The sequence below is a fragment of the Chenopodium album genome, chromosome 12 (assembly GCF_948465745.1).
Source record: "Chenopodium album chromosome 12, dcCheAlbu1.1, whole genome shotgun sequence".
Taxonomy (NCBI): domain Eukaryota; kingdom Viridiplantae; phylum Streptophyta; class Magnoliopsida; order Caryophyllales; family Amaranthaceae; genus Chenopodium; species Chenopodium album.
Genome location: NC_137845.1, coordinates 5,132,943 through 5,160,467, shown reverse-complemented (window position 1 = coordinate 5,160,467; position 27,525 = coordinate 5,132,943). Strand labels below are relative to the sequence as shown.

Sequence of the window (27,525 nt, the reverse complement as noted above, 5' to 3'; positions counted from 1 at the left end):
TATTCACAAGAATTTTCTTACTGTATAGAAATCACTCTTGGCAATTTTAATGAAAACAGACTCTATAGAAAAATAAACCAAAGGTAAAGAAATACCACAAAATTATAGTATTATGAAGTATTAATTTGTACAGACAATGAATCACAGGACTGTGATATATTACTACCATATCCGAGGGGGGTTTCTTGCAGATGTACGCACTAAGAAAAACAAAAATTTTAATCGGCCACCAAAAAAGAAGATAAAACCACAAAAATTCTGAACACCTAAATGTGTCAGATTGTGATACTACTCCAAAGAGAGGAGAAACTTCCAAATAATTTAATGGAGAAAACTTATTTGCCTGATGTACAAGGGATTTTCTCTATATTTTAAACTTATCGGGCATCAGCTGAAGTGAAGGAGTCTGCAAATCCAGTAGGCCTAGCAGGTATACTTCCCCTGCTATCATCCAAGCTTGCACTGCTATTCCCTTTGCTTTTATCTGCTTCATTTTGCCATCCCTTTAACATCTCTCTCAGTGGCAGATTGTAATCAATCCCTGAATAATCCTCAACATCTTCATCAAACGGCTTCCATTTGTCGACTAGTGGTGCAAGCACACTCACAACATGCCCCATATCTGGCCGATGGTTCGGGTCTCTTGCAGTGCAGTGCCCTGCAAGATCAGCTATTATGCTTATGCTTTCAATAGCATCTTCTTTGATGTCCAGAGCTGAATCAATTGCGGGCATTAATGTCTCTTGGCTTGATTTTATTCTCCAAAACCACTCGGCTAAATACCGGCTCTCTTCAGAACGTTCCTCATCAAGTGCCATTAATCCAGTTAATAGTTCCATTAGTACTACCCCAAAGCTGAAGACATCAATTTTAGTTGAAACCTTCCCTGTCACTGGGTTGGAAATGACAAGAAGAAAAAAGGTTGGTAAAATATCTCAAGGCTAAATAATAGTATGATTCGAAAAGCCAACCGGCAACATTCATAATTAAATTGACAAAACACCAGAGAATATAACTAGTAACTTCAATGTCAGCTACATTTATACACCACACAGTAGCAATGTATCTTCAAAGAATGTGCGTTTTTTCCACAGAATTGCATAATCAAGTGAACATATACAACAAGTGCTAAGTCCAAACAGTACCAACAGAACCATTTATATTCGAAAAGTCTAATGAAGACTTGAGTATATGTGCAACCATTTTTACTGAAGAATGATGACATAATTTATGCAACATACTTTTGCACCTTTAAACTCTACCAATGCCATTACTGTGTTGCATATAATGTTGATGGAAACAAAATGAAAATATGGTTTTGTATTAAAATGATAAATTAAGACAGGCATAATAATTCAGACAATGAATGCAACATACCAGCATATTCAGGAGCAAGGTACCCAAAAGTTCCTGCAAGTCTGGTTGCAACAGATTTCTCTCTATCAGGAGCAAGTTTCACCAACCCAAAGTCAGAAACTTTCGCCCTAAACTCGTCATCCAAGAGAATATTGGAAGATTTGAGGTCACGGTGTATGAAGCTTTGATGTGCTAAGGTGTGAAGATATTCCATCCCTCTTGCAACATCCAAAGCAATAACAAGCCTCCTTTTCCAAGACAAAGGTTCCAAATTAAGATTTTTCCAATGGAACAGGTGCCTGCTTAGAGCCCCATGAGGCATGTACTCATAAACCAAAAGCCTTTCATTGCCTTCCGTGGAGTAACCAAAAAGAGACACTAAATGGCGATGCCTAACCTTAGACAAGACTGCAATTTCAGACTGAAATTCATCCAATTGTTTGCTGTTAATCACCCCAGCCTCCATTCTCTTAACTGCTATTATAGTCCCATCTTCAAGTTCTCCCTTGTAAACTACTCCAAACCCACCACGACCAAGTTGATTTTCCGGAGCAAAATCATTGGTCACTTTACGAAGAACCTGAACTGAAATAACCAAATTTCCAGATTCTATTACGTGAGAATTAGAATTTTCCATTGGGCTGCTGTTTCTACTCCCAGAACTACTACCAGTTTTGGTAAATAAGCTTCCGGTGTTGTTACTCGAGACTGCAACCTTAACCATATTGTCTGGATCATATGGGTCCTTTGGATGAACAACCACAGAACAAGGTGCCTCAACAGTAGCATTATTCTTCTTACAACAGAATACATATATCAGGATAAAAAGAAGAAATACCACAACAGCAGCAGCAATAGCAGCAACTACAATAATGAAGGCAACTCTTTTTGATTTTTGAGGTTTGGTTTGTTCTTTTGAGGAAGCACTTGAACTCTGCTTCGAGGCAACACCAGGGGAATGTTTTTTTTCAGGTGCAGGTGTTCTCACACTTCCTTGAGACGAGCCAGGGGATGGAGTTGGTAAAGGGGAATCAACCACTGGTGGACTACTAACGGGTGGTGGATGATCAATAGGAGAAGGTGATTTCCCACTTTGGTTAGAAACAAGAGAAGGATTTCCATCAATATCTACCTGAACACCAGCATGGAATTTCGGCAATGGAGGTTTGAAATTGTTTTGGGAGATATCTAACAATGTCAAAGATTTTAACTGAGTAATGTTGGCAGGAATTTGACCAGTGAGATGGTTTCTGGCCAACCTAATTTGACGCAACGAATCCAAGGTAGCAACAGAAGGACTAAGAGTGCCACTAAGATTTCGATTAGGCAAGTTAAGAGCAACAACATCAGAATCAGAATTGCAAGTGACACCTAACCAAGACCCTTTACAAGGATCATTACCAGACCATTGAGAAGCAAGAGAAACAGGATAATTGATACCAGCAAGAAAATCTAAAAGAGCATTCACATTTGGTGTACATAGTAGTCCAGGTGTTGATTGACAAAACGAATTCGAGTCATAAGAAACATTACCAGACTTGAACTTGGGGATAGGACCCATTAACATATTGTTATTCAAATCCAACCTCTCCAACTCCAATGAAGCCAAACTTTGAGGTATTCGACCGACTAGCTGATTCCCATTGAGATCAACATCTTTTAGTGAGATCAAACTACCAATACCCTCTGGAATAGTACCAGTGAAGTGATTCCCATGAAGCCAAAGTTGAGTAAGATAAGTCATTGAAGCAATGACATCAATTGGCCCACTCATTCCTCCACCTTCCTGATCATTCAACCATAGAATCTGCAACATGGAATTGTTAAAACTCATGGGAATAACTCCAGAGAGTTTATTATATGAAAGCCTCAAAGCACTAAGAGAAGGCAATGAACCAAGAAATTGAGGCAATGGACCAACCAAATTACAATTAGTCAATGAAAAATTAACCAAGTTGGTTAATTGAGCCACATTAGGAGGCAATGACCAGCCTTTTGTTGCATTAAGAGGGTTATTATCTAATTCTAAAACCCTAACACTAGTGAGACCCTCAAAGAAATCAGATGGAATTTCATCAAAATTGTTGAAATCCAAGTATGCAAATTCCAAGTCTGACAACCCATTAAAAGTTGGCAATTTCCCATGAAATTGGTTCCTTTGAAGACCCAAATTGGACATTTTAGAAAGCTGGTTGAATTCAGCAGGTAGAGTACCCTTAAGACCCAAATTCTGAACTTGGATTTGAGTGACCCGATTACCCGAACAAAATACATGTTTCCATTTGGAGCCACATGGATCATCATCCTTTGGCCATTGAAGAAGTTCTGGATTTTGCAGACCTTTTCTGAAATCATTCAGAATTCTCAGATCATTTGGATCAGTCACACACCAAACCACATGGTTCAAACAAAAACCCAACAATGCCAGCCACAGAAATAATAAATTCTGTTGCTTTTGCATCATCATCATCTTCCTAAATTGTTTGAACAAATGAATTACATCAATGGCCAAAAATGAAAACACATTTTAGAGGATTCAATGTATGTTTGAGGATTTAAAAGAAGAGTGTAATGGGGGATGAACTTAGTGTTACGTAAGGAATTATGAAAAGAAGATTAGATTAGACAGAAAAAGGAAGAAGAACCCTAAATTGATTTAGTTTCTTAAATGGGAAAACATAGAATTGAATTGGGTGTTAAGACTGTCAACTGGAAAATGTAGAAGAAGAGTGAATTTTGGTTGGGAAAATGCCGTACTAATGGATTTATGTACAGTTTCAGACTTTGAGAGTGTGTGTTGTGTAATAGAGTTAGAGTGTTAATTACTTTGATTAAATAAATAATAATCACGGAAAAAGCCATATTTGGTGGGGATAACTGTCGCTATTATTATAAATAAAGGACCCTGAATTCCTAAGAAAATGCCGCTTGTTGAGGGTAAATCAGGAATAAATACAAGAAACAAACAATGTTGTACCTTTGTTTTGTTGTGCTGAAGAAGCTTCCCACCGACACACGTCATCCCCCTCTTCATTCTCATCTTACATTCCATTCCAAGTGTTCTTATGTATGCTCCACTTCTAGGCTTCTAGCATACAATTTGGACTATGTTTTTTTTGTTTTTTTTGGTGAAAATTTGGACTATGTTAATATTTCCCATTTTTTCAACACCATTATCAGTGGAGTGAAAAAAAAAAAAAAAAAAAAAAAAAAAATTAACCCTTCAATTTAATGAGAAAAGTTGTAGTCTTAGGTATGGTTTCTATGATCTTCTTACCGTCTTACCACAATTCGAATTCATATACTTTAAATTTTTTTTACAAATGTCTAAATTTTACTTTTCCATATATTGCCACAAATCATTTAATAATTGAAAAAATATTAATCTGAAGAATTAAGAAAAAGGAGTATGTTTCCTAAAAAAAAAAATAAAAAAAAAAAGGAGTGTGTGTTCCTTAAACCAATTGAATATGTAGTATGGGACTTTTACGGGTGTGGTTTATTAAATGAAATTCAACAAAAACAAAAATTAGATTGTGACACACACAAATCTCATAATAAGGATAGTGTATTGGTATTGACTTGTTGGATCTAATTCTTCTGATTTGAATGCAAACCGATACAGAATTAAAGAGTAATTTAATTTGATTTATACACTTATTGCGGTGATTGCTAATTGGATACTTCAATCAATGGAGTTACGATGATACTATACATTATTGAGACCTTAGGTACAATACTAACATGTTTTTTTTTTTGTACGGATAAAATGAGTATAACAATTATAGAGTGCAAATCTTGGCTAAAGCTCTATACTACACTTTTTCATGAAAAGATACAATAAGACACGACCAAACACAACATAACATAGCAAATTAAAATAAGGGGCATTTGTCTCGAGCGTGTAGTTTTGAAACGGCGAATGCCATGGGCATGTGGGCTTAAATTGTGCTTGGGACAACATTTTAAAAGGTGGCTTTAGTATACTTGGTTATGGGTTGAACCTAGTCAACCCCAGATCACGAAGCACAACCTGATGACTTCTTTAGGATTATACTCCGTAGTCCGTATTAGGAATTGAAGCTCCTCATTCTTGATTTCCCTATCCTAACTACTATGTCATCAATATGTATGAGCATATAGAGATACTAATAAAAATTGAAGCAAATTGATGCGAAGAATCAGGTATGGGATTTGTTGTACAATGGAATATAAGATCCTATCTTTGTCATTGATTCCCACTGCCCAGCTTCTTTTTTGCTGAGGCAATTAAATAAAGGGTATTGCTTTCTTTGTAAACAGAAAGTTGGTCATGTAATCTACTACTTGCCTTAGTTGGTTTTGTGATATGATGATACTTCACTTTTGTTGTTCGTCTTGATTGCGGTCTCTTTCATCTTCGGTCACGCCTAATATATCCCCTATTTCTCATCAAAGGATTAGGATTTACTCTATTAAAGTTGAACTCAAAGAATAAAGTCTTAAGTTGGAGCTAAACAATAAAATTCATGCATTTTCATTAGTCCTACACTCCTACACGAATCTTTTGGATTTACACCATTTTGTGCTAGACAAATACTTCATATTGAGAAATGCTATAATAGGCTAATTATAGTAATCACCACTATAAGACCGATATGGATCCCGGTCAAATCAATCAAGTTTGAAATTTCCCAAAACACGTGAAGTACAGACTAATAAAACATGTCGAGTGCTGAAAATAAACTCAGAAGCAATACCAATTGAGACTATTGATCATGCAAACATCTAAAACTGAAGAAGCGCAGCAGACAGTACATGTTCACAACCACAAGATTTGCAATGCAAAGTATAGTCATATTCAAATTTAGAGGGACAAGAATTTGGGATGTGTGGGTTAAACTTTGTTGGCAGCGCTACGTACAAACAAGGACCAATCCCAACTCCCATTCCTTGATTCCCACTATCAAATTTGAACGCATAACAAGTTAGACAAAATCTGCTATTCAACAAATTCAAATAATTCAAAATTATTTTAAAATTCAACATTATTATTTTTTCATTGAGCAAAAAACCATTGATAAAGACCCCATTTTGCCTCCCTACCTTTCAAAATTTCAATTATGCTTTTTTCCCCCCCTTGAAAAGTTTCAGGCCCATCTCTGTCTGCTAATCAATTTGTTGAATCATCATTTTTAGATTTCAAAGAATAATGCTAATTGATTGATAACCAGATATTTAAAATGTAAAGAGAGAAAAAGATACGCCTACTTGCTGCAAAAAAATCACTCTTTTATTTCACAACAAATTCGGATGGCCTTTACAAATCTGACCATCATCTGCATTACAAGTGATGACTTGATCAAGTTTAACCCCAATTCTTAAGACTTGGATGTAACATCATTTTTTGTGGTCCCTATTGAAAATAATGTCATCAAATTATTGTTAAGACTTACTAAAACTTGTCTAAATTTATCATTTTAGCCCTAAGACTCAAATATATATATATATATATATATATATATTATTTTATTTTTTTTATCTCTTTATATTTTCTATATAATAACATTAATGAACAAAGCTTGGGGTGGGTGTCAATCTCAAGTTTTAAGTTGATTCTTGCAATTTCAAGACTCAACTTGAGACTTGCTTGATATTTAAGAAGAAAAATGGGGAAAGTGTTAAACATAAGTCTTAAGACTCAAGATGATGATGTCACCCCAAAACTTGGGGCTAAACTTGCTTTTTATAACACCAATGTAATAGTATAATTACAAACAATTACAACATTCACAAGGCTATACACATCATAATATCACCATTAACCCCACAATTTATTTGCTCCATAACACACGAGTTGTCTCAAATTAGAAAAAACACAAATTTTTGGGAGTATACCACAACTACTGCACCAGTAATCCTCAAAATTAAAGTTAACACTTACATGTAGTATTCACATGGTCTGTAGAAGTAGAGGTAAAACATTGAAGAAGGAAGCAGCTTCAATTTTGCTCCTTGGTGATTTCCCTTAGAAATGGAACATTTATTGTGTAATATTTCTTCATCCTATCGATGACCTTCTTAGTGAAATCAGCATCCTCTGGATAGTACGCAATAGGATCAGATAATAGAGGGATTTGAAGATTCAGCACGCCTTCAAGTGTTGCATGAAGACAATAGGCTGCATAAGTAATATGATAACCGCCTTCCTGAACTATGAGAAGTTGGCCGTTGCAGTGCGTATTGGCTAGGCCTCGAACTATTCTTCCTATTGCTCTGTATCCATCCATTGTCAAGCACTGCCTTCCATTTGGGTCAAACTGTGTATACAGAAGAAATGCCCTTAAGAGATGGTGGTTTACTTCACATTTATTAACAGTTTTAATATCTTCCCTAAAGCAAAAGCTGAAATAATGGATTACAGCAGAGGTAAGGAATATGAAGTTGATGGATCCCGCACAAGTACACAACAAATAAAATCAAAGAAATCCTTTGATCCTAAAAAATATATCTTCTGAATGTGATGACAGTGAGAAACATCTAAGAACTGTAAACTATAATATCAAGACTAAAGTATTGCTAAGCCAAAACAAATATTAAGCTGTCTGCTGATAAGCACAATTGTAGGAGAACAGGGAAAAGAAACAAACTGTTAAACCTAGCTAGCGTTATAAGCATAACATGCACTTTCCCCCCTCCCCCAATATCAGACAGTATCTCACATGACTTACATGGTCCTTTCACTGCTAGGCTAAGCAGTTTTTTTTTTTTTACATCTCAATTTGACCCTACCGTCTTACTTGAAGATAATATAAGTTGGAGGAGTCAAAACAAAAGGTAAGCATAGAAATACAATACCCATGGCACTCAGCAATGAACTTCAAGAAACAGCGAGCAACAAGAAAATATTGCAGTCTTGATAAATCACAAGGTAAACAATGAAGATTGAAGACACAAGAGATAGAAATACAGGCTCTTCCCATCCAGTCAGGAAAACCGTATATTCTTGACAAATACCAGAGTTTCTCTGCCTTAAAGGCTACAACATCACAGTTCAGCAACTTTTGAGACCTGAGCAACAACTATCACAGAAACATTGCTGCTCATATATATTTTTTAGAATATTAATTGAAGGGCTTAAGTGAAACCCTGAAAAGTGCTAATTCTAATTAGCTTTCCAGTCTTTGAAAGACCTTTTACAGATTCTAGTTCATATAACCAGGCATCTCTACTGGTTCGGCCAAAATGTGTTCCACTATCAATATTTCACAGATAACCTACCCGCTATCCCTCAAGTTTTAAACCTTGAATCATAATTGCTAAGACATAAAAGACTATCTACACCTTAACATCCTTGACCTCCATAAGGCAATGAAGCTGGTTCTATATCATTAGTTAACTATACTATAGATTGTTTCACAGATTCTTATGTAAATAAAAAACTGAAGTATGAAGCTGTAAATTATACTCCCAACGCTTTTGTACATTGCTTAGGTTACTGTAGTGATTTGCACATAACTAGGCAAAAAGCAGTATTAGTGCAGGACTATGATCGATCAGGGAGGTTCATATACACAGTCCCATCACCATGAACATGAAATTCTACACTAGAGATGGAGCTACATGAGGATCAAAGAACAACTCTACCTATTGAACATACTTCAGTTCCCCTAAAATATCATGATCAACATCATAAAGATGCTAAATCCTTCTCGGAATCTAGTCACTCTAGTGGACAGTGTCATAGCAAACAAGGACACAGATAATTTCAACAAATATCATCATATATTTCTACAAATCCAAAATAAAAATACTTACTGCACTGGAGTCCTGTCCAACAACCAAGACAATCATATCCGGTTCAAACTTGCGAATAGCTGGAACAACAAGCTCCTTCACAGCATACGCATATCCGCGATCTCCACTCCCATTAGGCAATGGAATATTAATATTATATCCAAACCCCTCTCCTTCACCAAGCTCATCAATGGTACCATTTTGTGGATGTGAAGGACCCCATGAACCATGATTCATATGAAGCGAAGTAGTAAGAACTCGATTGGAACGATAGAAGCCTTCAGCAGTCCCATTTCCATAATGAACATCAATGTCAATAACAGCCACTTTAGAACGACCAGAATCTAATGCCAATTGAACGGCGAGACCGGCATTGTTAAGGAAGCAATATCCGTCAGCTCGAGTGGGTTGAGCATGATGCCCAGGTGGCCTGACTAAGGCATAGGCAATGTTACCATGTCCATCTAATATAAATCTCATAGCAGAAAGAGTAGTGCCAGCAGCAAAAAGAGCAGCTTCCCAAGAACCAGGGTTTAGAAATGTTCCACCACACAACATCTTTCCTCCAGCTTTATCTGCTTCTTCCAATTCCTTGATATATTCTACAATGCACTAACTTTAAACCCCATATCAGTAATCTATCGAACTACTTCATTAAACAACTATCAGTAAGTATTTTCAAATTACAATTTCACAAGATTCCATCTTTAATAATAAAAATGGCAAATTTGTAATGAATTTATAGACATACAGAGTTAGATTAAGAATAAATTAAACCTAAACAGCCAACAACAAAACTACTAAATACAATAAAATTAAGAAGAAAATAAAAAATTAACCTGGAGAATGGAAAGAAAGGAGTTGAAGAAGAGAAGCAGGAGTTCCAAGATGCCAAGAAATGGAAGGAGAAATGGGGCCCCGTTTAAGGATGGAAACCATGTTTCGGATCCTATCACCATTTTCAGGGTGATTTTCGAGGACATCAAGAAAACCCGGGTCTTCCCCGGAATCGAACACACCCCGACCCGTATTGTGCTTTAACATTCCCTCTTCCCAGAACACGTGAATTTTCTCTGCTTCTGCCATGGGAGAGCAAGAACAGAAAGGTTGACAACAATTTTTGGGGATTCTATGATTCTATCTCTGTTTATGTCAATTGTCAAAATTTGTAATGTTGTTGACTTTTTGGAGTTTTTATGGGTTGGGCTGGTTTGTATGGTCGTATGGACTGAGGTTTCGAGGGTGTTTAAAATTGGGCCAAAGGTTATGGGCCATTTCTCAACACTGAAAAGCAACGTAGCAATGACGTCAAATACTATCAACAATCGATCAATCAATATTTTATAACAAGTATGTTTAGAGGTTGGAAGTGGAAAAATGAAAGGACATTAAATATCAAGTAAATGGAATATGAATCAGTCCATCAAATACACAACAAAATGTAAATATTGAGTTAGGAAAGAGGTGAATAATGAGTAACGCATTAATTTTAATTTTTCTCTTATTATCAATTGATTTTGAGATAAAACTTCATACGAGTATTAGATTATTAGACTCGAAGTAAATAACTTTTCTCTTTCATTAATCTGCACGACCTAGGCCCTATTGACAAAGTCAACATGATATCATAACTTATGTGTGAAAGTCAAACACTACAAAATTATGAGATGAAACCTCTTACTAAAAATCAAAGTGATAATTCGATCTTAGTTGGCAATTGGATGAAATGTGAAAAATGATAACCAATGTCTAGTTGCCATAATAAAGTCAAATCAAACACTATTTCTCTATTTATATTGATTTTTGACATTATTTGTATTCTTCTCTTTTAATTATTTTAAAAATATATATTCCTTCCATTTCTTAATGTTAGGTGGGTGAAGATAAAAATGAGAAAGAAGAGAAGAGGGGGGGGGGGGGTGTCATGGACACGATGGTGTCAATGGTTCATTGGTTCTAAAGGATAATTAGTTTGGTGACAGGCAGGAGTGGATCGATGGCTAGGCTAATGTAGGTAGTGGTGATAAGAGTGAGGAGATAGGGCCTATTCGGCAAAATATAGTTGTGAAGGTAGCTGTACCTGTGGAGGTGGCTGTGAGCTATATATGTAGCTGTTAGCTGTGAAGATAAATAATTTAGATATGAGTGTTCGCTAAAGTAGCAGTTGACTAACTGTTACATATAAAAATCAACATTTTATTTTTAAAACTATAAATTAAATTTTCAACATCTACCTCCAATTTCAAAAGTTAATCTCTCTAACTTTTCATAAAAGTTATCTCCACCACTAAAAGCTACCCTAATCACTACTTTGCCAAACACTCACATTTTTTGTCAAATAGTGATTTGACTTGGTCAAAACACTAAAAACTACTCAAAAGCTAGCGCCGAACATGTTCATAGTCAAATGGCTATCATTTGTAGGATATATTTTATAGGTTTGTTTCCAAAACTAAGGCTTTGAGATTTATAGGAACTTTTGTCAAAATGGCCATTTTAATCAAAGTATTTACCGAAATGGCTATTTATGAAAATTAATTCCAAAACTAGCTAGCTTAATTAATTCCAAAAAGAAAAACAGCTTGGTTTAGGTTTTTTTTTTTTTTTTTTTTTTTTTTTTTTTTGGAATTTTGTATTTGGGCTTTAATTTAGTTGGAAATTTTTAAAGCCATATACCAGTATGGCAATATAGGTATACTAAACAGCCGCTAATAAGCAATAATCCTAATTTCAAGATCATAAAACATTATAAACCTTTTTTTCTTAGAAACTTAGATTGTATCACACAAATTTCAATACAGGTAGTATAGTTCAATCAAAAAATTGTAAATTGAAATAGTATTCTTTTCATCTTCAGGCTCTTGGGAGAGGTCGGTGTTGGTCGCTGAATTGGATTTTAAAAAATGTTTCTCTTGGTAACAGTTATGGTATAACTCTAGTTATTATCAATAATCAAGAAATTATGGTTCTTGTTGGGTGTTTTTTGTTTTGTTTTTTTTTTTTTTTTTTTTTTTGTTAATTGAAGTTAAGAAAACTTTTTGAATGATTTTTTTGGTTGACTTTAAATAATTGAAAATTGTTGCAAATATATTATGTTGAATGTTTTTTTCCTAAATTAATGGGATATTATAAACTATGGCTTTAGAATTTTCCAAATAATTTAAACCTAAAAAAAGTTAAAAAAAAAAAACTCAAAAGTAAAAAAAAAAAATAAAAAAGCTGAAGGGCTGAAGCAAACCGATTCAGAGGAAAACGAAAAATAAAATAAGGGGTAATTTTCCATTCAAGATAATAATGTAGCTAGTTTTGGAATAAAAATTCATAAATAGCCATTTTGGTAAATACTTTTGTTATATTAGCTATTTTGGTACAAGATCTAGATTCACATAAGTACTAGTTCAATATAAATTACTGGTAAAAGTTGTAACTCTTAGAATCTTTTTTTTTTCCTACCAAATAACTTCAATTGTTTAATGGTGGAAGGAGTACATAGATCATGCGGTTAGAGCTCCCTTCTCGACTCTAGGAGATCTTGGGATCAATTCTCATCATCTATCCTTATGGCTCTCTAAACACTCTAATAAGACAGAAATCATGATTTGACTCCTATTCTCTTATGCAAATTCATAGGTTTTTTTTTATTTTTTGTTAAGAAATACTACGGAGTAGTTATCATCTACGAAATAATTAGTTACAACATAAAATATCCATGACCTCATTTGATTGTCGGCCATCGGTGATTTGTCGATTGTCTTTATATATGGTAGCAATATAATGTTCCTCTCTTGACTTAAGTTGAAAGTTGGAATTGGGTAGTTTAACAAATTATCTTCGATTATTCTCAAATTAAAACAATTCGGTGAATACCATTATCGATTGAGAATGACATGAAATCTCAAATTTAATGGTGTCATAATCAGCCAGAAGAATGGTTAAAAAATTGATAAACAATAGGCCCACATGTATATTAATTAAGTCACAGATGTTTGAAAATTTAGGTTTATTTCCCTTTTAATCAGAAAAAGACGAGTACATTGGCCTGATTAGTCCTATGTCATTCGTTGTACTTACAAGTACACAAGGCCGTTCATTATCGACTTTATAATCACATTTCCACCACTATATGAGTCTATGATTACAACAAATTAGTTTTAAATGAACATTAATATTATATATTGTAAAAACATCTTTCTAGAAGAAAATAGAACTATTGTATAATTACCAATCAGCTTTTTTAGTTTGATTCTCTGTAATAAATGAAATAAAGAATAAATGGAATAAGAGAACAAGATAGATAAAAATTACAAAGAAAAATATAACTTACATTATTAAAATTGGTTGCTACACATTATGTATAACAAATATTTTCTTTTCTTTTTAAGTTGTCATCCATCTTTCCTCATCCAGCTTTTTTTTGTTGTGGTTAGCTACATCGTACGACAAGCTGACCCACATCAAAACACTGACCGACTAACCGCTGACCGATCGAGTAACTCTTGACCGAATAAGCCCTGATCAACCGAATAACCCTAGATCGACTCACAACCCCTGAGCAAGTAACCAGTCACATGTGTGGCCGACCACATGAAAATGTTGGTTCCTCATCATATACATCTCTATCTTTCTTTCTCTACATTAAACGCGCACACAAACAAATTTTACCTATAAACAAAGATAATATTACTACCATTTACAGAACTTATAACAGAACAAAATTATTTTCAATTTCATTCGCTACACAATTCATATCCATGCATCCAAAGGCAAAATTAAATTATGAAAGTGTTGTACTCCGTAAGTGCCAAGTGCGCGTACGTAGCACAAAGAATTTTTTTTGTGTTTTATGACAGGAAATCGATACAAAATCAAATACGGAGTATTAGCAAATAAAGGAGGCGGACTATATAATTATGTATGGGCTTGCAGTCCCAAAAAATCACTTGAATAGTTCTCTTCATTATTATAATGAATTCTTGGTATATTTAATTTGGTGCCTTTAAAAACTCAAAATAAAACAAAGATAATAGGTAGGTATAAGTCACTTTATGATGATAATTGATAAGAGGTAGTGGTATGGAACCTGGTTGAAATGTGGTCTGGTGCTAATAACCTTTTTTTTACATTAGTGGACTCTTGGTGATTATATTAATCAGACATCAATTTTTGTCGATTTTCACTTTCTTTGGATATTCCACCCCGCATACAAAGTGTACGACAACAAAAATTTATTTCTCATTTAATATTGACATATAATTATCCTAATCATACATTAATTGTTTTACTTCAAGTAGGTAATAAGTGTTTTCGCTTTCACCTGAATTTCAGTTATACTACGTACATCTTATTTTATCTCGTTGGATCTTAATAGATCTATTACACCTTATATAAGTGCTATTGTTAATTTTCAGCTTATAAAACACTATTTTTTAAGAACCCTAGAGAGAAAAGCGATCGAGAAAAAGGAGTAGGGCTTATAGAATTTGAAGAACCTTGGAGAATAGTTAGATTATATATATTTTTTTAATTAAATCCAAAAATCTAACTTGTTATTGACCTTATTGAAAGGTAATTACCAATGTTTAATCTAATTTATCTTATGAGTACTTATTAATCTTATTTTATCTTGTCTAACTTTATTAACCCTTATATTATTATTAAATCTAAATTTATTATTTTTATCTTATTTTATAAGAACGTATTAAATCTAAAATTAATGATGAAAATAAATCTTTAATATTAAGAGAAAGTCACCGTACCTAAAATTAAACTTCTATGCTTTAGAGTAATTAATTTCGGCAAAAACCTCACTATGTCTTTCTTGTACATGGGAAACTTCCAGACAACCTTCGCTGTAGAGATATTATAAGTTTCGCTTATCATGCATTCATGCATGCTCCTTGAAGCCCAAAGGACTAAAACCCACAAAATTTCATGCATCATAAATTAAGCTCATCTTATCTTAAATTACCCTACATCTGGTCCATTAATATGTTTATGTTTATGTTAAATGAATGTTCCCTAAATTGAAAAACATAGCCATATAAAAGTAAGATCAAAGGTTTTGATTATGAATAATCGGTGTTCCAATCCTACAATGATTATGATTATAATAGAAACATAATAATGCACTGTGAATTCAAAGTGTTCAAATACGTAATCATACATGCATTACTATATGAGTTTTTATTGTTTGTATGTGTAATTTTACAAACTATGGTCTATTCTGAATTATTTGTAGCTCCGTAATATGTAAGTATATAACTGGATAGTGGATACACTTTGCCAAAAAAGGAAAAATAAACGAACCGGATATCTGACCAATCACACAGCTACTATACGTACGTACATCTAGATAGTACGGAGGAAGAATATGCATACAAGATTTTTTTTGTTTAGTGAGAAGTCTTAGTTTCAGATTCAGCTGATGGAGTTGTAACTTTCTGATCAGGAATAACATTATTGTCAATATCAGTGACATCCCCAACAACAACTATCTGGGATAGCTCGCGCTCTTTTTCAGGGCAGACTACTTCACTGTCCATGGTCTTAAAATCCGCCATGGAAGCTAAATCATGTACCGCCTCTATTATACTCTCTACACAATCAACGATATCGATTAGTATCGATGCTACCGTTACTGCTGGTAAAACATCCAAGAGATTGCATTTTTCCCATAAACTTGTGTCTTGTAACAACCTTTTTAGCTCTTTAGCTGCTTCTTTTGCTTCGGCTAATTGTGTCTTTGGTGTTGATGTCTTCCTCATCTTCTTCAGCCCTTTAGCTGCCTCCTTTAGTACTTCGCCTAATTCGTTGCTTAATTTTTTGCATGTTTCTTTCATCATCTCTTCGATTTCCTCTGGTGTCTGCATCTAACAAAAATCAACAGATATTGTGTTAGCACGTCGATCTATTTGTTTAATAAGGATATATAGAGATGGCGTGTTTAAAATTGTTACATACTTGTAGGATGTCGGGGTTAAGGTAGTTATTGAGAGCATCTATACTATAGGCGCACTTTCGAATTAAGGCTCCAACTTTAAGGTATTGCTTCCATGGATGACGGAATTTGAACTTGCCATGGCTAGGCTCCCAAAATGCAAAGTTTGCCTAGAATATTATATTTGAATTAGTACATAGAATAGTTTGTTAAATATTTTGGCTCAAAAACACAAAAGACAAAGAATATGAGCTTACCATTGTCTCTTCGGTGCTTTTGGTACCTAGTACACTTTTGTATTGTTGACGAAAAGACTTCTCTTCTTTTGACTTTTCGTCCTTTGTTGTCATATATTCACTTCCAAATCCTGTGGATTTTTACCATTTGAGGGTGATGAGCTAATTAAGAACCACTACATAATTTAATCTCCAAAAGGTGAAAGAAAGTGTAACAGGTTTTCTTTATGAAATTTTTAATGAAATGGTAAGTTCTTGTAGATCGTGATATTACTAATTAATCCAGCTACATGATAGTTAGGCTCCGTTCACTTCACCTTATTTTTGCTGAACTGAAATTATTTTCATTGAAACAAAATTATATTTGCTGAACTTAAATTACTTTTACTGTATTTAAATTAATTTTACTGAACTGAAATTATTTTTACTGATTTTCTATTATAATTCTTCTTTAAGAAAACTGAATTTTACTGAACTGAAATTATTTTTACTTAATATTATTTCTTTTAAGGTGAAGTGAACAGGGCCTTACATGCACTAAAGTTGGTTAATTCAAGTAATTATAAGAATCAGATTGAAAAAAGTTGTACCTTCTAAGAAATTGCCAAGTTTTTCCATGTTGGAAGCAATGAGATTGTGGAGTTCAGCTCCGGTCCAAACAGGGGAAATAAGTATGCAAATAAGCATGGCAATGCAACTTCCTATGATGATCGTGACCAGCCTTTGTTGGGCTATCTTAATCACCTCATCATCTCGATATCCCGATACCGCCACCAAAGCGAAGGTTAGGATGAAGATCATCAGTCCATAATCATATTTTGCCTTCAACTTTGGAAAGAATCTCATGAATGTCAGTATAGAAGCTGCATCCAAATCATTTTTATTCTTTAGTGACAAACTTCAATTCTATTAATTTGTATTTTGTATATTATAGTTTAACAATGCATATATTATACTTGTACATGTATTAGTATCATATACGTACCTACTATGAAGCCAAAGAGAGAAAGTAAAATAGGTTCCCCTGTCTCCCCTGAAAGATCAGCCAAGTAATGGGCTACCACCCCTAAAAACCCTGCCACACAAGTGGAGATCATCCTATTTAAACCTTTTCCCAAGGTTGCTCCTGCATGCCCACACAAAAATGCAAAATTAACAATGCAACGTAATTACAATTAAGTTTGTTAAAAGATACTAATTAGTTGTTACGTACAAATAATTGTAAGTATAAATTATTACCTACTGTAAATTCAAAAACGACTACAACCGTTATAACAGCCCACATAGCTGAGACACCAAAACCATTATAAAGAGCTTGGAAGTAATAGAACAAGGAAACAACTGTTATAGCAAAGCCGACTTTTAAGGCATGAAAAATCTTTCTAGGATCATCTTGCCCTAATTTTTTGGCCTCGAGGGCAAAGTTGACAACATTGTCCTTTAAACTCTTAGGCACGGACGTTAGATATTGGCATGCCCGGGTACAACCACCTTTTGTTTCATAATTTGGAGATGAAACAACATTCATGGTGGCCATTTGGTTAGAATTGAAATTCTTAAAAAAAAAAATTTGGTTAAATTATATTTTGGAAAGGAGGTTGTAATTGAGAAGTAGAAGTTGGACAACATCAGCACAAGTCATCAGCTGTATTTATAGGGCCATACGATGGATGGAATGCAAAATGAAATTTACATGAGCAATAACATAAAATAAAATAAAGTAATGAAAGGAGGGTACAAATGTACAATAATTATATTATAATGCATAATAATAAAGCACTAAGTGGTGTCGTTTTGAAAGTACTCCGTAAATAGAAAGCGTGTGTAAATTGCGTAAGACAGGAGCAGAGGGAGGTGATCGGTAAGTGCTTTAGTGGTGTGTACTGTTACTGTAGTGACCTGAGATAATTAGTGACCGCTCGATGTTTTTATTTACACGGGGCGTGCTGTACAGGAATTCCTAGCTGAGGATAATAGCTTTTTATAAAGCGTTTATATATATATATATATATATATATATATATATATATAATATTACCTGCGATTTTTACAACTTTAGGTTATTATTTGTGAGATATATAATGTCACAATTTTATATTGTCACGTGACACCTTTCTCACGTGCTAGAAATATGTCACATCATTCACAATGAAACTTTTATAGTGTTTGAGCTCATGACCAATAACAAGCTAATTGTCTTTTATCTATGCTCTAATATTTAAGTAACTCAATTTAAATATATCTAGCTCATAACTTTGACAGGAATGTTTTGTTTTGTATTTTTTTATTCCATTATTTCTTTTATTGTTTAATACTCATTATATATTTTATGTAACTAGAATCGTTTGTATTTTTTTTTTTTGGCCCATTATTTCTTTTATTGTTTAATACTCATTATATATTTTATGTAACTAGAATCGTAAGTAATACAAAGTACTTCATATACAATATGATGTTTAAAGTAAAATAACGTAAGGTATTGCTTGGGTCACACACTTATTTATCATTATTATTGTAATTATTATAAATAATCAAGATTGAGTACAAGTAGGGTGGGTCAAAAAGGAAGGTGCAGCCTTATGGTGCATCACAGATTGTCAGCCGTTAATTAGTAGCCAAAGTGCAACTAACAAAAAATAGGGTTAGTGTGTTGATCGTAAAAGGCTGCAGACATTATAATGACATTAAAATTCTTTGATATTGCTAGAATATGCGATATACTTCCTATTATTATAAGAACTATTCCTGATCATATAGAGAGAAAAACTCATCTTTTTTATCAACTCATATTGTGATTTTTGTCCGGCTATGTTTGGCAACACATCTAATATAATCAAATACCTATAATGATAAGGTGTTGACAAATTTAATACTACTCTAAATTATTATTTGACAAGCTTTATAAACAAATATTAAAGAATTGAACATAAATTGAGATGTTACTTGAATTGTTACTTGTAACACTTTTTTGTTCATCTGTCTTATCAAATCATCTCTGTTTATACAATTATATATAGTATCAACTCTGATCCTGGTAAAGGCAGCTCATCTTGAAGTTGCAATGTCATGTTTTTGAAATACTTGTAGAATGTATATATAGTGAATTGAACATGATACCCATTCTAAGCCCTAATGAAATCATAGATATTAGGCAATTTTTTAGGATTGGTCAAGAAAATGCCCCTTCTATGGTATATCAAAATTGTAATTTGAAGTCAAAAAAAGATGCTTATACAATTGTACCAAGGTGCATGTATGATATTAAAAGTGAAATTGTAATGATTAAAGGTAAATCCATGATATTATGGGCGTCATTAGGAGTAATGGGCTCAAGTAGTGTAAGCTAAGATTAGCTCATTATATAATGGAGATGATATAGTAACAACAGTGTTATACCTGGATTGAAACCTGCTAACATTAGCTCACTATATCATATTGTGTGTGTGCATGTTTAGTTGATTCTATCCACAAGTATTTCAGGGTGATAAGTTGAAGACTATGTTTATATTAATATTATATATTCATGGAAATAAATTAAACCCAAGTGAATTTAATTTGTAAGTAACTTGATGAATAAAGAGATGTCGTCATTCATTTTTCAATTCACAACTAATTAGTAATTATATACTAAACTCGCAACAGATTTTTGAAGGATGATATATTTTTTAGTCTCCTGCTTCAATTGTTATTGCCGTATGGGAGCAATTCACAACTTTGGCATCACTTGGATTCTGTTCCTGTCCCTCACTTGTTACGAAAACCGGTTTTCCCAATTCTTGATCAACACTTTTTGACTCAGGTTGTGTTTTTTCTAGCTTAGTCGTCTTGAAGTGTGCCAAGGAAGCAAGTTCACTCGTGCACTTTGCTATTTTTTCGGTACAAATAACAATATCTGTCAGTATGGATATGATTGTTGTAGCTGAAATGACATGGAGCAGTTGCAGCTCATAGTCTTCCCATAATGTAGTTGATTTCAACAATTCGTGCAAGCTTTTCATTTCTTCTTTGGATTTTGCGACATAAACTTTGCAACAAGAAGGCCGTGTCAAAGTCTTCAATGCAATTGCTTGCTCTTTTAGTGTTTTGCTTGCTTCTAAAGCCATTCGATTGCAAGTTTCACGGAATTCATGTTGAGAATTTTGTGATGTCTGCCAGAAATTACAAAATCAAACATTGCATAATGCTATCAACTTGTTAGAATTGTAGTTGGCGGGAGCATATGAGGTACACAAATAATGTAATATTGTAATGTATCGTATTGTTATTAATGTTTCATGAGATGTAAATGAGAAAGTATGTGTAATAGAAGATAGATACCTTAACATTTGCATTAAGGCGCGCATCAAGGGCATCAATCTTGTAGGCACATTCTCGAGAAAGGGCTCCTAGCTGTAGGTATAGTTTCCATGGATGCTTGAACCTAAAACAACCATGAGTTGGCTCCCACTTTGCAAAATTAGCCTGTTGACATTTACGTAATAATAACTTTTATTAGGATATTAATTAACATATGAAGAAGTAGCTAGCAGTTGTATGCATGTAGTTGTGTTTGATTAAGTACCAAGGTTTCCTCATTGCCCTTTGTGTTGAAAACACTCTTGTAACTTCCAAGTCTTGATACATTAATTTCATTTGCAGTAAAATTCTCTTTCATTTTGAAGTGAGCATTTCCATACCCTGAAATTATATGTATCACTAATATTAATTAAGTAGCGACACGTACATACATTATTAGCTACTAGATCAGACGATAAATACACTAGAAAGAGACGTTATGACATTAATTAATTACCATCTAAAGAATTGGCAAGTTTGTCGAAGTTGTTTGCAATTAAGTTATGAAGATCTTCACCGGCCCAAACAGGGAAAACAAGTATAGAAACAAGAAGAGAACCAAAAACTCCAATTAAAATTGTAGCCCATCTATCGCGAGCCAAGTCTAAAATTTCTTCAACACGGAATCCAGAGATGGAGATGAATGAAAAGGTCAATATGAAGATGAGGAACCCATAATCATATCTTGCTTTGATCTTTGGGTAAAATCGTGCGTACGTCGACAAAGAAGCTGCATTATTAACATCAACTTACATTGTTACCTTCATATATATTGTGTTGGACTATGTATATTATTGAAATTAATCTCTATGTAAGTTAACTACTGTTAATAATAAGTAGATTTTACCTTGAAGGAAAACAAAGATGCTGATGAGAAAAGGTTCAGCAATATGACCAGATTGAGTAGCCAAGCTATGTAGGCCAACTGCTAGTGCCCCTCCTATTAATGTTGCTATTGTCCTGTTCAAACCTTTGTACAATGTGGCTCCTGCATGCAATTCAGTCAAACACAATAAATCTTTATTGGCACCTTACTAAATAAAAACCGAGTAAAGAAGGCATAATGTTGAGAGTTTAGTACCAACAGAGAACTCGAAGACGACAACAACAGTAAGGACAGCCCATAAGGCAGTGGTGCCTAAGTCTTGGTAAATTGACTGAAAATAGTAAAAGAGAGATACTAAGGTCACTGCTAATCCTACTTTCATAGAATGAATCACTCTCCTTGGATCATCTTGCCCTATCTTTAAAACACACTTTGTAACCTCTTTTACTATGTTACCCATTATATTACAAACAGCTTAGATTATTTGTAACAAACAAGAACAAGTGTAACTGATACAACTGTGTAATTATTGAAGAACAAGTGCAGTACTGTTGGGGCTATATAGTGGTTCATTTTATCTTGATTAGCTAATCTGATCCAGTGCAACCGCGTGGGGGCCGGGCTGCTTGTATCTTGTTTGACTAAATATCTTTTAGCTAAATTAGTGTTTGATATTTAGTTAGTGTGGTCTTAAAGTTTCAAAATTAGTATTAGTGCGATTTAAAGTTTTAAGGATTACTGGTTTACAGAGTACTATATTAAGCTTTAATGCTCTCTTTCATATGCTACGCAGTAAACCACTTGTGATTAGATTCATTTACTAGTATTTAGGATCATTTTAAATATTTGCCGTTATTATATTCCATTTTAATATGACATTTCACATGCTATAATCGAGTTACTTTAATGATTTTGGATGGGAAATGATTAGCTTAAATTCTTACTTGGTATATTCATAATATTAGTGTTCAGATAATATATTATGATACTGGTGCATTTTCTTTCTCTGATTTAATAGAGAAAAGCAAATTATACCAGCCTGGCTTACAAATTACAAGTAGTGGCAACTCCACACATGCACTGAGGCATCTCCTCCGTCTGATTATATAGTGGCAATAGTGCATTTTACTTGTAAGCATTTTTTAAGGTTACACTTTTTAATTTTTTAATTACTTCCTATTGTCTTTTTTAGTTCCATCTAGAAGGTTGACCATTGACCAGTGGAAGATCAACTGCACTTGGCAAGTGGACTTCAGAGATACTAACAATCTTGTTGTGCTAAAATAGGCCCATGACTACTAATGTTTTCGGCCCAAAATCTTTTTCACAAAACTCACAATTCAGCTAGAATAAATTAGAATGACCGATATTCTCATAAATTAAAGCCCAACAGGCAACATGGCTAACATGAATAACATGATATGATCTAATATAGTAACATCATTTTTTTGAAGGAATATAGTAACATCATTTATTACCATAAAAATGATGAAATAATAATCAACTGATCATATTAGTCCACATTATGGATTAGTCTGCAGCATTAGACTAGTATATTCATATTATACATTCTATAGAAAGTTAATTAGTCTGCAAAGTAACATGATCAGACCAACAATTAGTTCAAAATTTTTGTAGAAGACTATGCCTTCCCAATTTAAACAAATGTGCAGAGTGTAAATGTCACTCTGCATTTTGTTGAGCCATAGCTAAGGAAGGTGGATCCCTTGGTACCGAGACTCTCGGAGAAGAAGTTGGTGACGGGGTCTCAATTAGTATCACATGATTAGCAACACAACGCCTTTTAGTGGATCCTTGATTCGTCAACTTGGATTTTTCAATTTGAGGAGAAACCTTAACATCCTTGAATTTAGCAAGGGATGCAAGCTCTTGGACCGCCTCAGCAATATCCTCGGTGCATGAGACAACATCTGCTAGCAGATTAGCAACTGTGGCTGCAGGTGTCACATCTGAAAGGTTAAGGTTTTTCCATATGTTTGATTTTAACATGAGGTTGAGATTTTCAGCTGCTTGTTTGGCTTTTTGGAGGTGAGGTTTTGCCTTGGAGGGCTTATTCATTTTCTTCATTGCTATTGAAAGTTCGTTCAATGCATTGCCTGATTCAGCACTAATCTTCATGCAAGTTTCTCGGAATTTTTCCTTCACTTCATTTGATGCCTGGACTTGAGAATATAGTAACCCGTGGAGGGCTTCGGCTCTGCAGGCACAATGTCTAGCTAACTCTCCAATTTTTTGGTATTGAGTCCATGGATGCCCACGCTTGAACCGTCCATGGCGGAACTCCCATCTTGCATAGTTTAGCTGTATGCATCAATATATATTCAGTCTTAGTAAACGGGAAATTAAGAGAACTCCATAATTTAAGACAAAGGAAGTAGTAGTGCAGAGAGAAACATACCAAAGTATCTATGTTGTTTTTGGAGTTGAGTACATTTTTAATTGCATCAATTGATGTTTTATACTCATCATCTGAGTTTATATCCGATGAAGTATTGAAGTATTCAAGTCCAAATCCTGTGATGAACCAAATGAATTTAATCATTTATACTCTAGGTAAAATTAACAATGAAGCAAAGTGCCTCAAAAGAAAAGCTCAATCATGCATGGAATTAATTATTGTAGCTAGCACTAAAAGTCATAAACTTAATTACTCCATATTTCAAAAGGTTAACACCAATAAGTCCTCTGATCTGAAGATAGATAGGCATGCATACATGTAGTAAAAGTAGAACATATTTACTTTTGTGAAAGGAAAATCCTTAATTAATTTTTTTTTAATAGACTAGGGCTTGTTCTCTTTAGCTTAATTTCAGTTCACTTCAGTTCCTAATTTCCTTCTCTCATAAACAATTCAGTTTAATTCAGCTCTAATCAATTAAGTTAAGTTCAGCTCAGTTGATCAGTAAATCAGAATAGACCCTTAAACTATTATTTGTATTCTATCTTAATTAATAGAAGATCATTTGTTTATAGAATTAATTAAACTATAATGACGTGAGGTAAATGGGAGCATGAGTCAATTGTTGAGTATAATAAAAGTATTGTGATTTTTTTAATATTAAAAGGCCAGGTATTTGTATGATGTATTTAATTTAAGATTCAAGTTCGTCAAAAAAATAAATAAATAAATAAAATAAGATTCAAGAGTTGGTGGATGATTCACTAAATTAACGACAAAGCATCCAACACCTCAGATCATGAAGATGCAAGATAAGACACTACTCTTATTTGAGTTTATAATGGCTTATCATTTCATTTGTGAAAGTGATATCCAATTACCGCTCACTGCTTTTTATTATGCATGTCCTTTTCAACTCTTGGACACTTGTTACTTGTTACTATTAATTCATTTTCCAATAAAGTAACGTAACTCATACAATCAAGCAAAATCTATCAATAGAAAAACATCTTTTTTTTTTAATTTAATTACAACATTACCAAGTTACCAGCACAACAAAGTAATTAATCACAAACACAATATCAAAACAAACAAAAAAAAAAAAAAAAAAAATTACAAACACAATAGAGTGCACAAATTAATATCATCATGGGAAATTAACCATAGATAAAAAGAAATGCAATGTAATTACCTTGAAAGAAAAGGGAAAGCGTGAGAAGATTGGTGGAAACAAGGTTGTGAAGATCAGTGCCAGCCCAAACAGGACATATAACAACACATACAATGACAGCAGTTGAGCTTCCTATTAGAATGGTACTAATCCTTCTATGTGCCATGTCTATTACCTCCTCGTTTCGGTACCCGGATACGCATATCAAACAGAATGTTAATATGAATACCAATAGTCCGTAATCAAATCTCGCCTTCATCTTTGGAAAAAATCTCATAAACGTCATTAATCCAGCTGCATAAATACAACCAACAAAATTACATGTATAACCGAATTAGGAGAGTTAACACTAAAAAAAAAAAAAAACATCCTAATATGTGTTATAATTACCTGTGATGAAGACGAATAGCCCAAGAAGAAAAGGCTCTACAAATTTATTTCCTGAAAGAGTTGATAATTTATGAGCACCAAATCCGGACATCCCTCCAATAATAGTGGCCAAGGCTCTATTAACCCCTTTGCCAAGCGTAGCACCAACAGAGAACTCAAAGACGACGACAGCAGTTAGAACAGCCCACATTGCACTGACGCCGAACCCTTGATAGAGAGGATCAAAGTAATAGAATAGGGAGACTAAAGTGATGGAAAAACCAACTTTGATGGAGTGAATAATCCTTCTAGGATCATCTTTTGCTAGCTTCTTTGTTAATTGACTGATATGACTAATATCAGTCTTAATCTTGTCATACTTAGACATCAACATCTTATATTATTGATCCTTCCTTCCTTAATTGATGGTAATCTCTCTTGAAATAATAATAATAGTAGTACAGAGAACTGATTTCTAATCTAGATTGTAGACAATTAGTTTATTAGTAGGAGTTAATCTACTAAGTGAATGACAGATGCTCATGTGCTAAGCTAGTTAACTTGGAATGATTGGCCACTACTTACTTTTAAAAAAAGATGTTAGTGGACCAACTCAACCAAAAGTTTACCTGGTGCGAATTAATTCCACTTTGAAGGAGGGGCGGATAAGATTCGAACCCGTGACCTTTGTGTCACGCTGGCTCCGATACCATGTTAGTGGACCAACTCAACCAAAAGCTTAAGCTGATCGTTGAGGCCCAGAAATATGTTTTATAAAAGAGATATTTTATTTGGACTCTTCCAGAATGAATTTCAACTCTTTTCCTGACAAACATATATGGAGTAACTTTTAAAGTTGTGGTTGCTAATTAGTTTGATTCATTAGCTACAGTTTTCAACGACTGAATTCCGGCTAAATAATTGTCGTTTAGGTGGGTCTGTTTGCACGAAGTAATTAAGAAAGTTGATAGTAGGTGGTGTGTAGGTCAAATATGTTGTATAGTTAGGAAAAGTTAAAAATTAATTTGTGCCAAAACACGGAGAAGTATCCTGATTGATTATTTCTTCTGGTAGATAGCTTGGAATGTTAGCCTCAGTGCACAGCGTGTCACTTCGTTTTCATGCGTTCTCTGGTTCAGTAGCTGGCTAATTTCGTTTTTTCAAAAAATTATTGGATTTTTTAAACGAACAATTTGGTGACCTTCTTTGAATTTTAATTAGGAAGGGCCAATAGGCCAGGGCATAATGCCTCATTTTTACAGTAGAAATATCTTAGGACCTATTCACTTCAGATTAATTTCAGTTTAGTTCCTAATTCCTTCTCTCATAAAATATTCAGTTCACTTCAGCTCCAATCAGTTCGGTAAATATAAACAGGCCCTAATTCTGGCAATTGAGGCTATCGTTTTCACTTCCCTTATTGCCAAAGACCTAAGTAAATCCATGCAACACAAGACCAAGCCAAGGCATCACATTCACAAGTCTCATATTACGAAAGGGGGTGTATGTTGTAACCAACTAAATTGATGGTTTAAAGGCAAAATAGATGAAACTTTCAACCACCCAAATGGCTAAATGTACTTCCAAGGTGTATGTTGTAATCAACTAAATTACTTGGCCTCTTTATCTTTCGGATTCGAAAAGGTTGGAAATTATCTAAAAATGTAGGCTATGCACAAAATTGATCACTTCAGGAGGCTTCAAAGCTGGTGTCGAAACTCTCGGGTTGGTAGTAGATGTAACTCGAGATCGTATAATATTGTTTGGAACTATATATGAACACTAATGTAGTCGATCATATTATGAAGGGGTTAAGTTATTACCAACTAAAGTAATGGTTTGAAAGCAAAATGGACAGTTTTAACCACCTAAATGTACTTCCAAGGTGTAGTAGCATCCATGGAAATCATCTCGGTTCCTTTTTCAAGAACCCAAAAAAATCTAAAATTGTCCAAAAATAAAGGCTATGCACAAAATCAATACAAGAGAGGGTGTCGCAAACTCCGAGATTGTAGGGGAGCATCCCAGGGTGTCCAAGAGTCAAGTTTGTTACGGAGCAGAATTTTCACGAAAATTCCAGGTGAGATCTGAGATGGTTGC

General features: G+C 34.0%; 5 protein-coding genes across 5 annotated transcripts; all 5 read right to left on the bottom strand.

Annotated features, from left to right (window-relative positions):
• Positions 1–84: 84 nt before the first annotated feature.
• LOC145571737 (receptor protein kinase TMK1-like) lies at positions 85–4,147 on the bottom strand. The gene is made up of 2 exons (XM_081630766.1): positions 1,378–4,147; positions 85–892 (listed from the first exon to the last, which is right to left on the bottom strand). Exons 1-2 carry the CDS (start codon positions 3,824–3,826, stop codon positions 378–380), a joined length of 2,964 nt encoding a protein of 987 aa, XP_081486892.1. The 5' UTR covers positions 3,827–4,147; the 3' UTR covers positions 85–377.
• Positions 4,148–7,051: 2,904 nt separating this feature from the next.
• LOC145571735 (histone deacetylase 8-like) lies at positions 7,052–10,275 on the bottom strand. The gene is made up of 3 exons (XM_081630765.1): positions 9,972–10,275; positions 9,154–9,734; positions 7,052–7,655 (listed from the first exon to the last, which is right to left on the bottom strand). The coding sequence occupies exons 1-3, from the start codon at positions 10,216–10,218 to the stop codon at positions 7,338–7,340; spliced, it is 1,146 nt and encodes a 381-aa protein (XP_081486891.1). The 5' UTR covers positions 10,219–10,275; the 3' UTR covers positions 7,052–7,337.
• A 5,249-nt stretch (positions 10,276–15,524) lies between these two features.
• Positions 15,525–17,847, bottom strand: LOC145570708 (aluminum-activated malate transporter 2-like). The gene is made up of 6 exons (XM_081629863.1): positions 17,545–17,847; positions 17,291–17,431; positions 16,896–17,168; positions 16,327–16,436; positions 16,093–16,239; positions 15,525–16,001 (listed from the first exon to the last, which is right to left on the bottom strand). The coding sequence occupies exons 1-6, from the start codon at positions 17,840–17,842 to the stop codon at positions 15,525–15,527; spliced, it is 1,446 nt and encodes a 481-aa protein (XP_081485989.1). The 5' UTR covers positions 17,843–17,847.
• Positions 17,848–19,970: 2,123 nt separating this feature from the next.
• LOC145570707 (aluminum-activated malate transporter 2-like) lies at positions 19,971–21,926 on the bottom strand. The gene is made up of 6 exons (XM_081629862.1): positions 21,722–21,926; positions 21,488–21,628; positions 21,098–21,370; positions 20,867–20,982; positions 20,623–20,766; positions 19,971–20,453 (listed from the first exon to the last, which is right to left on the bottom strand). The coding sequence occupies exons 1-6, from the start codon at positions 21,924–21,926 to the stop codon at positions 19,971–19,973; spliced, it is 1,362 nt and encodes a 453-aa protein (XP_081485988.1).
• Positions 21,927–22,915: 989 nt separating this feature from the next.
• LOC145570127 (aluminum-activated malate transporter 2-like) lies at positions 22,916–26,017 on the bottom strand. Its single transcript, XM_081629125.1, has 4 exons — positions 25,447–26,017; positions 25,078–25,350; positions 23,886–24,001; positions 22,916–23,788 (listed from the first exon to the last, which is right to left on the bottom strand). Exons 1-4 carry the CDS (start codon positions 25,817–25,819, stop codon positions 23,150–23,152), a joined length of 1,401 nt encoding a protein of 466 aa, XP_081485251.1. The 5' UTR covers positions 25,820–26,017; the 3' UTR covers positions 22,916–23,149.
• Between the last annotated feature and the right edge of the window lie 1,508 nt (positions 26,018–27,525).

Excerpts from the sequence above, each read along its gene's own strand:
- LOC145571737 (XM_081630766.1), bottom strand. The coding sequence starts at position 3,826 with ATGATGATGATGCAAAAGCAACAGAATTTATTATTTCTGTGGCTGGCA. Across the intron at positions 893-1,377 it reads CCTTGCTCCTGAATATGCTG|TGACAGGGAAGGTTTCAACT; the intron begins GTATGTTGCATT and ends TTTCCAACCCAG.
- LOC145570127 (XM_081629125.1), bottom strand. The coding sequence starts at position 25,819 with ATGTTGATGTCTAAGTATGACAAGATTAAGACTGATATTAGTCATATC. Across the intron at positions 25,351-25,446 it reads GCTATTCGTCTTCATCACAG|CTGGATTAATGACGTTTATG; the intron begins GTAATTATAACA and ends GTATTTATGCAG. Across the intron at positions 24,002-25,077 it reads GCTTTCCCTTTTCTTTCAAG|GATTTGGACTTGAATACTTC; the intron begins GTAATTACATTG and ends GGTTCATCACAG.
- LOC145570708 (XM_081629863.1), bottom strand. The coding sequence starts at position 17,842 with ATGGCCACCATGAATGTTGTTTCATCTCCAAATTATGAAACAAAAGGT. Across the intron at positions 17,432-17,544 it reads CGTTTTTGAATTTACAGTAG|GAGCAACCTTGGGAAAAGGT; the intron begins GTAATAATTTAT and ends GTGGGCATGCAG. Across the intron at positions 16,437-16,895 it reads ACTTGGCAATTTCTTAGAAG|GATTTGGAAGTGAATATATG; the intron begins GTACAACTTTTT and ends AAAAATCCACAG.
- LOC145571735 (XM_081630765.1), bottom strand. The coding sequence starts at position 10,218 with ATGGCAGAAGCAGAGAAAATTCACGTGTTCTGGGAAGAGGGAATGTTA. Across the intron at positions 9,735-9,971 it reads CCTTTCTTTCCATTCTCCAG|AATATATCAAGGAATTGGAA; the intron begins GTTAATTTTTTA and ends AGTGCATTGTAG. Across the intron at positions 7,656-9,153 it reads TTGGACAGGACTCCAGTGCA|TTTGACCCAAATGGAAGGCA; the intron begins GTAAGTATTTTT and ends CTGTATACACAG.
- LOC145570707 (XM_081629862.1), bottom strand. The coding sequence starts at position 21,926 with ATGGGTAACATAGTAAAAGAGGTTACAAAGTGTGTTTTAAAGATAGGG. Across the intron at positions 20,767-20,866 it reads AGGGCAATGAGGAAACCTTG|GCTAATTTTGCAAAGTGGGA; the intron begins GTACTTAATCAA and ends AAATGTCAACAG. Across the intron at positions 20,454-20,622 it reads GCCTTAATGCAAATGTTAAG|ACATCACAAAATTCTCAACA; the intron begins GTATCTATCTTC and ends AATTTCTGGCAG.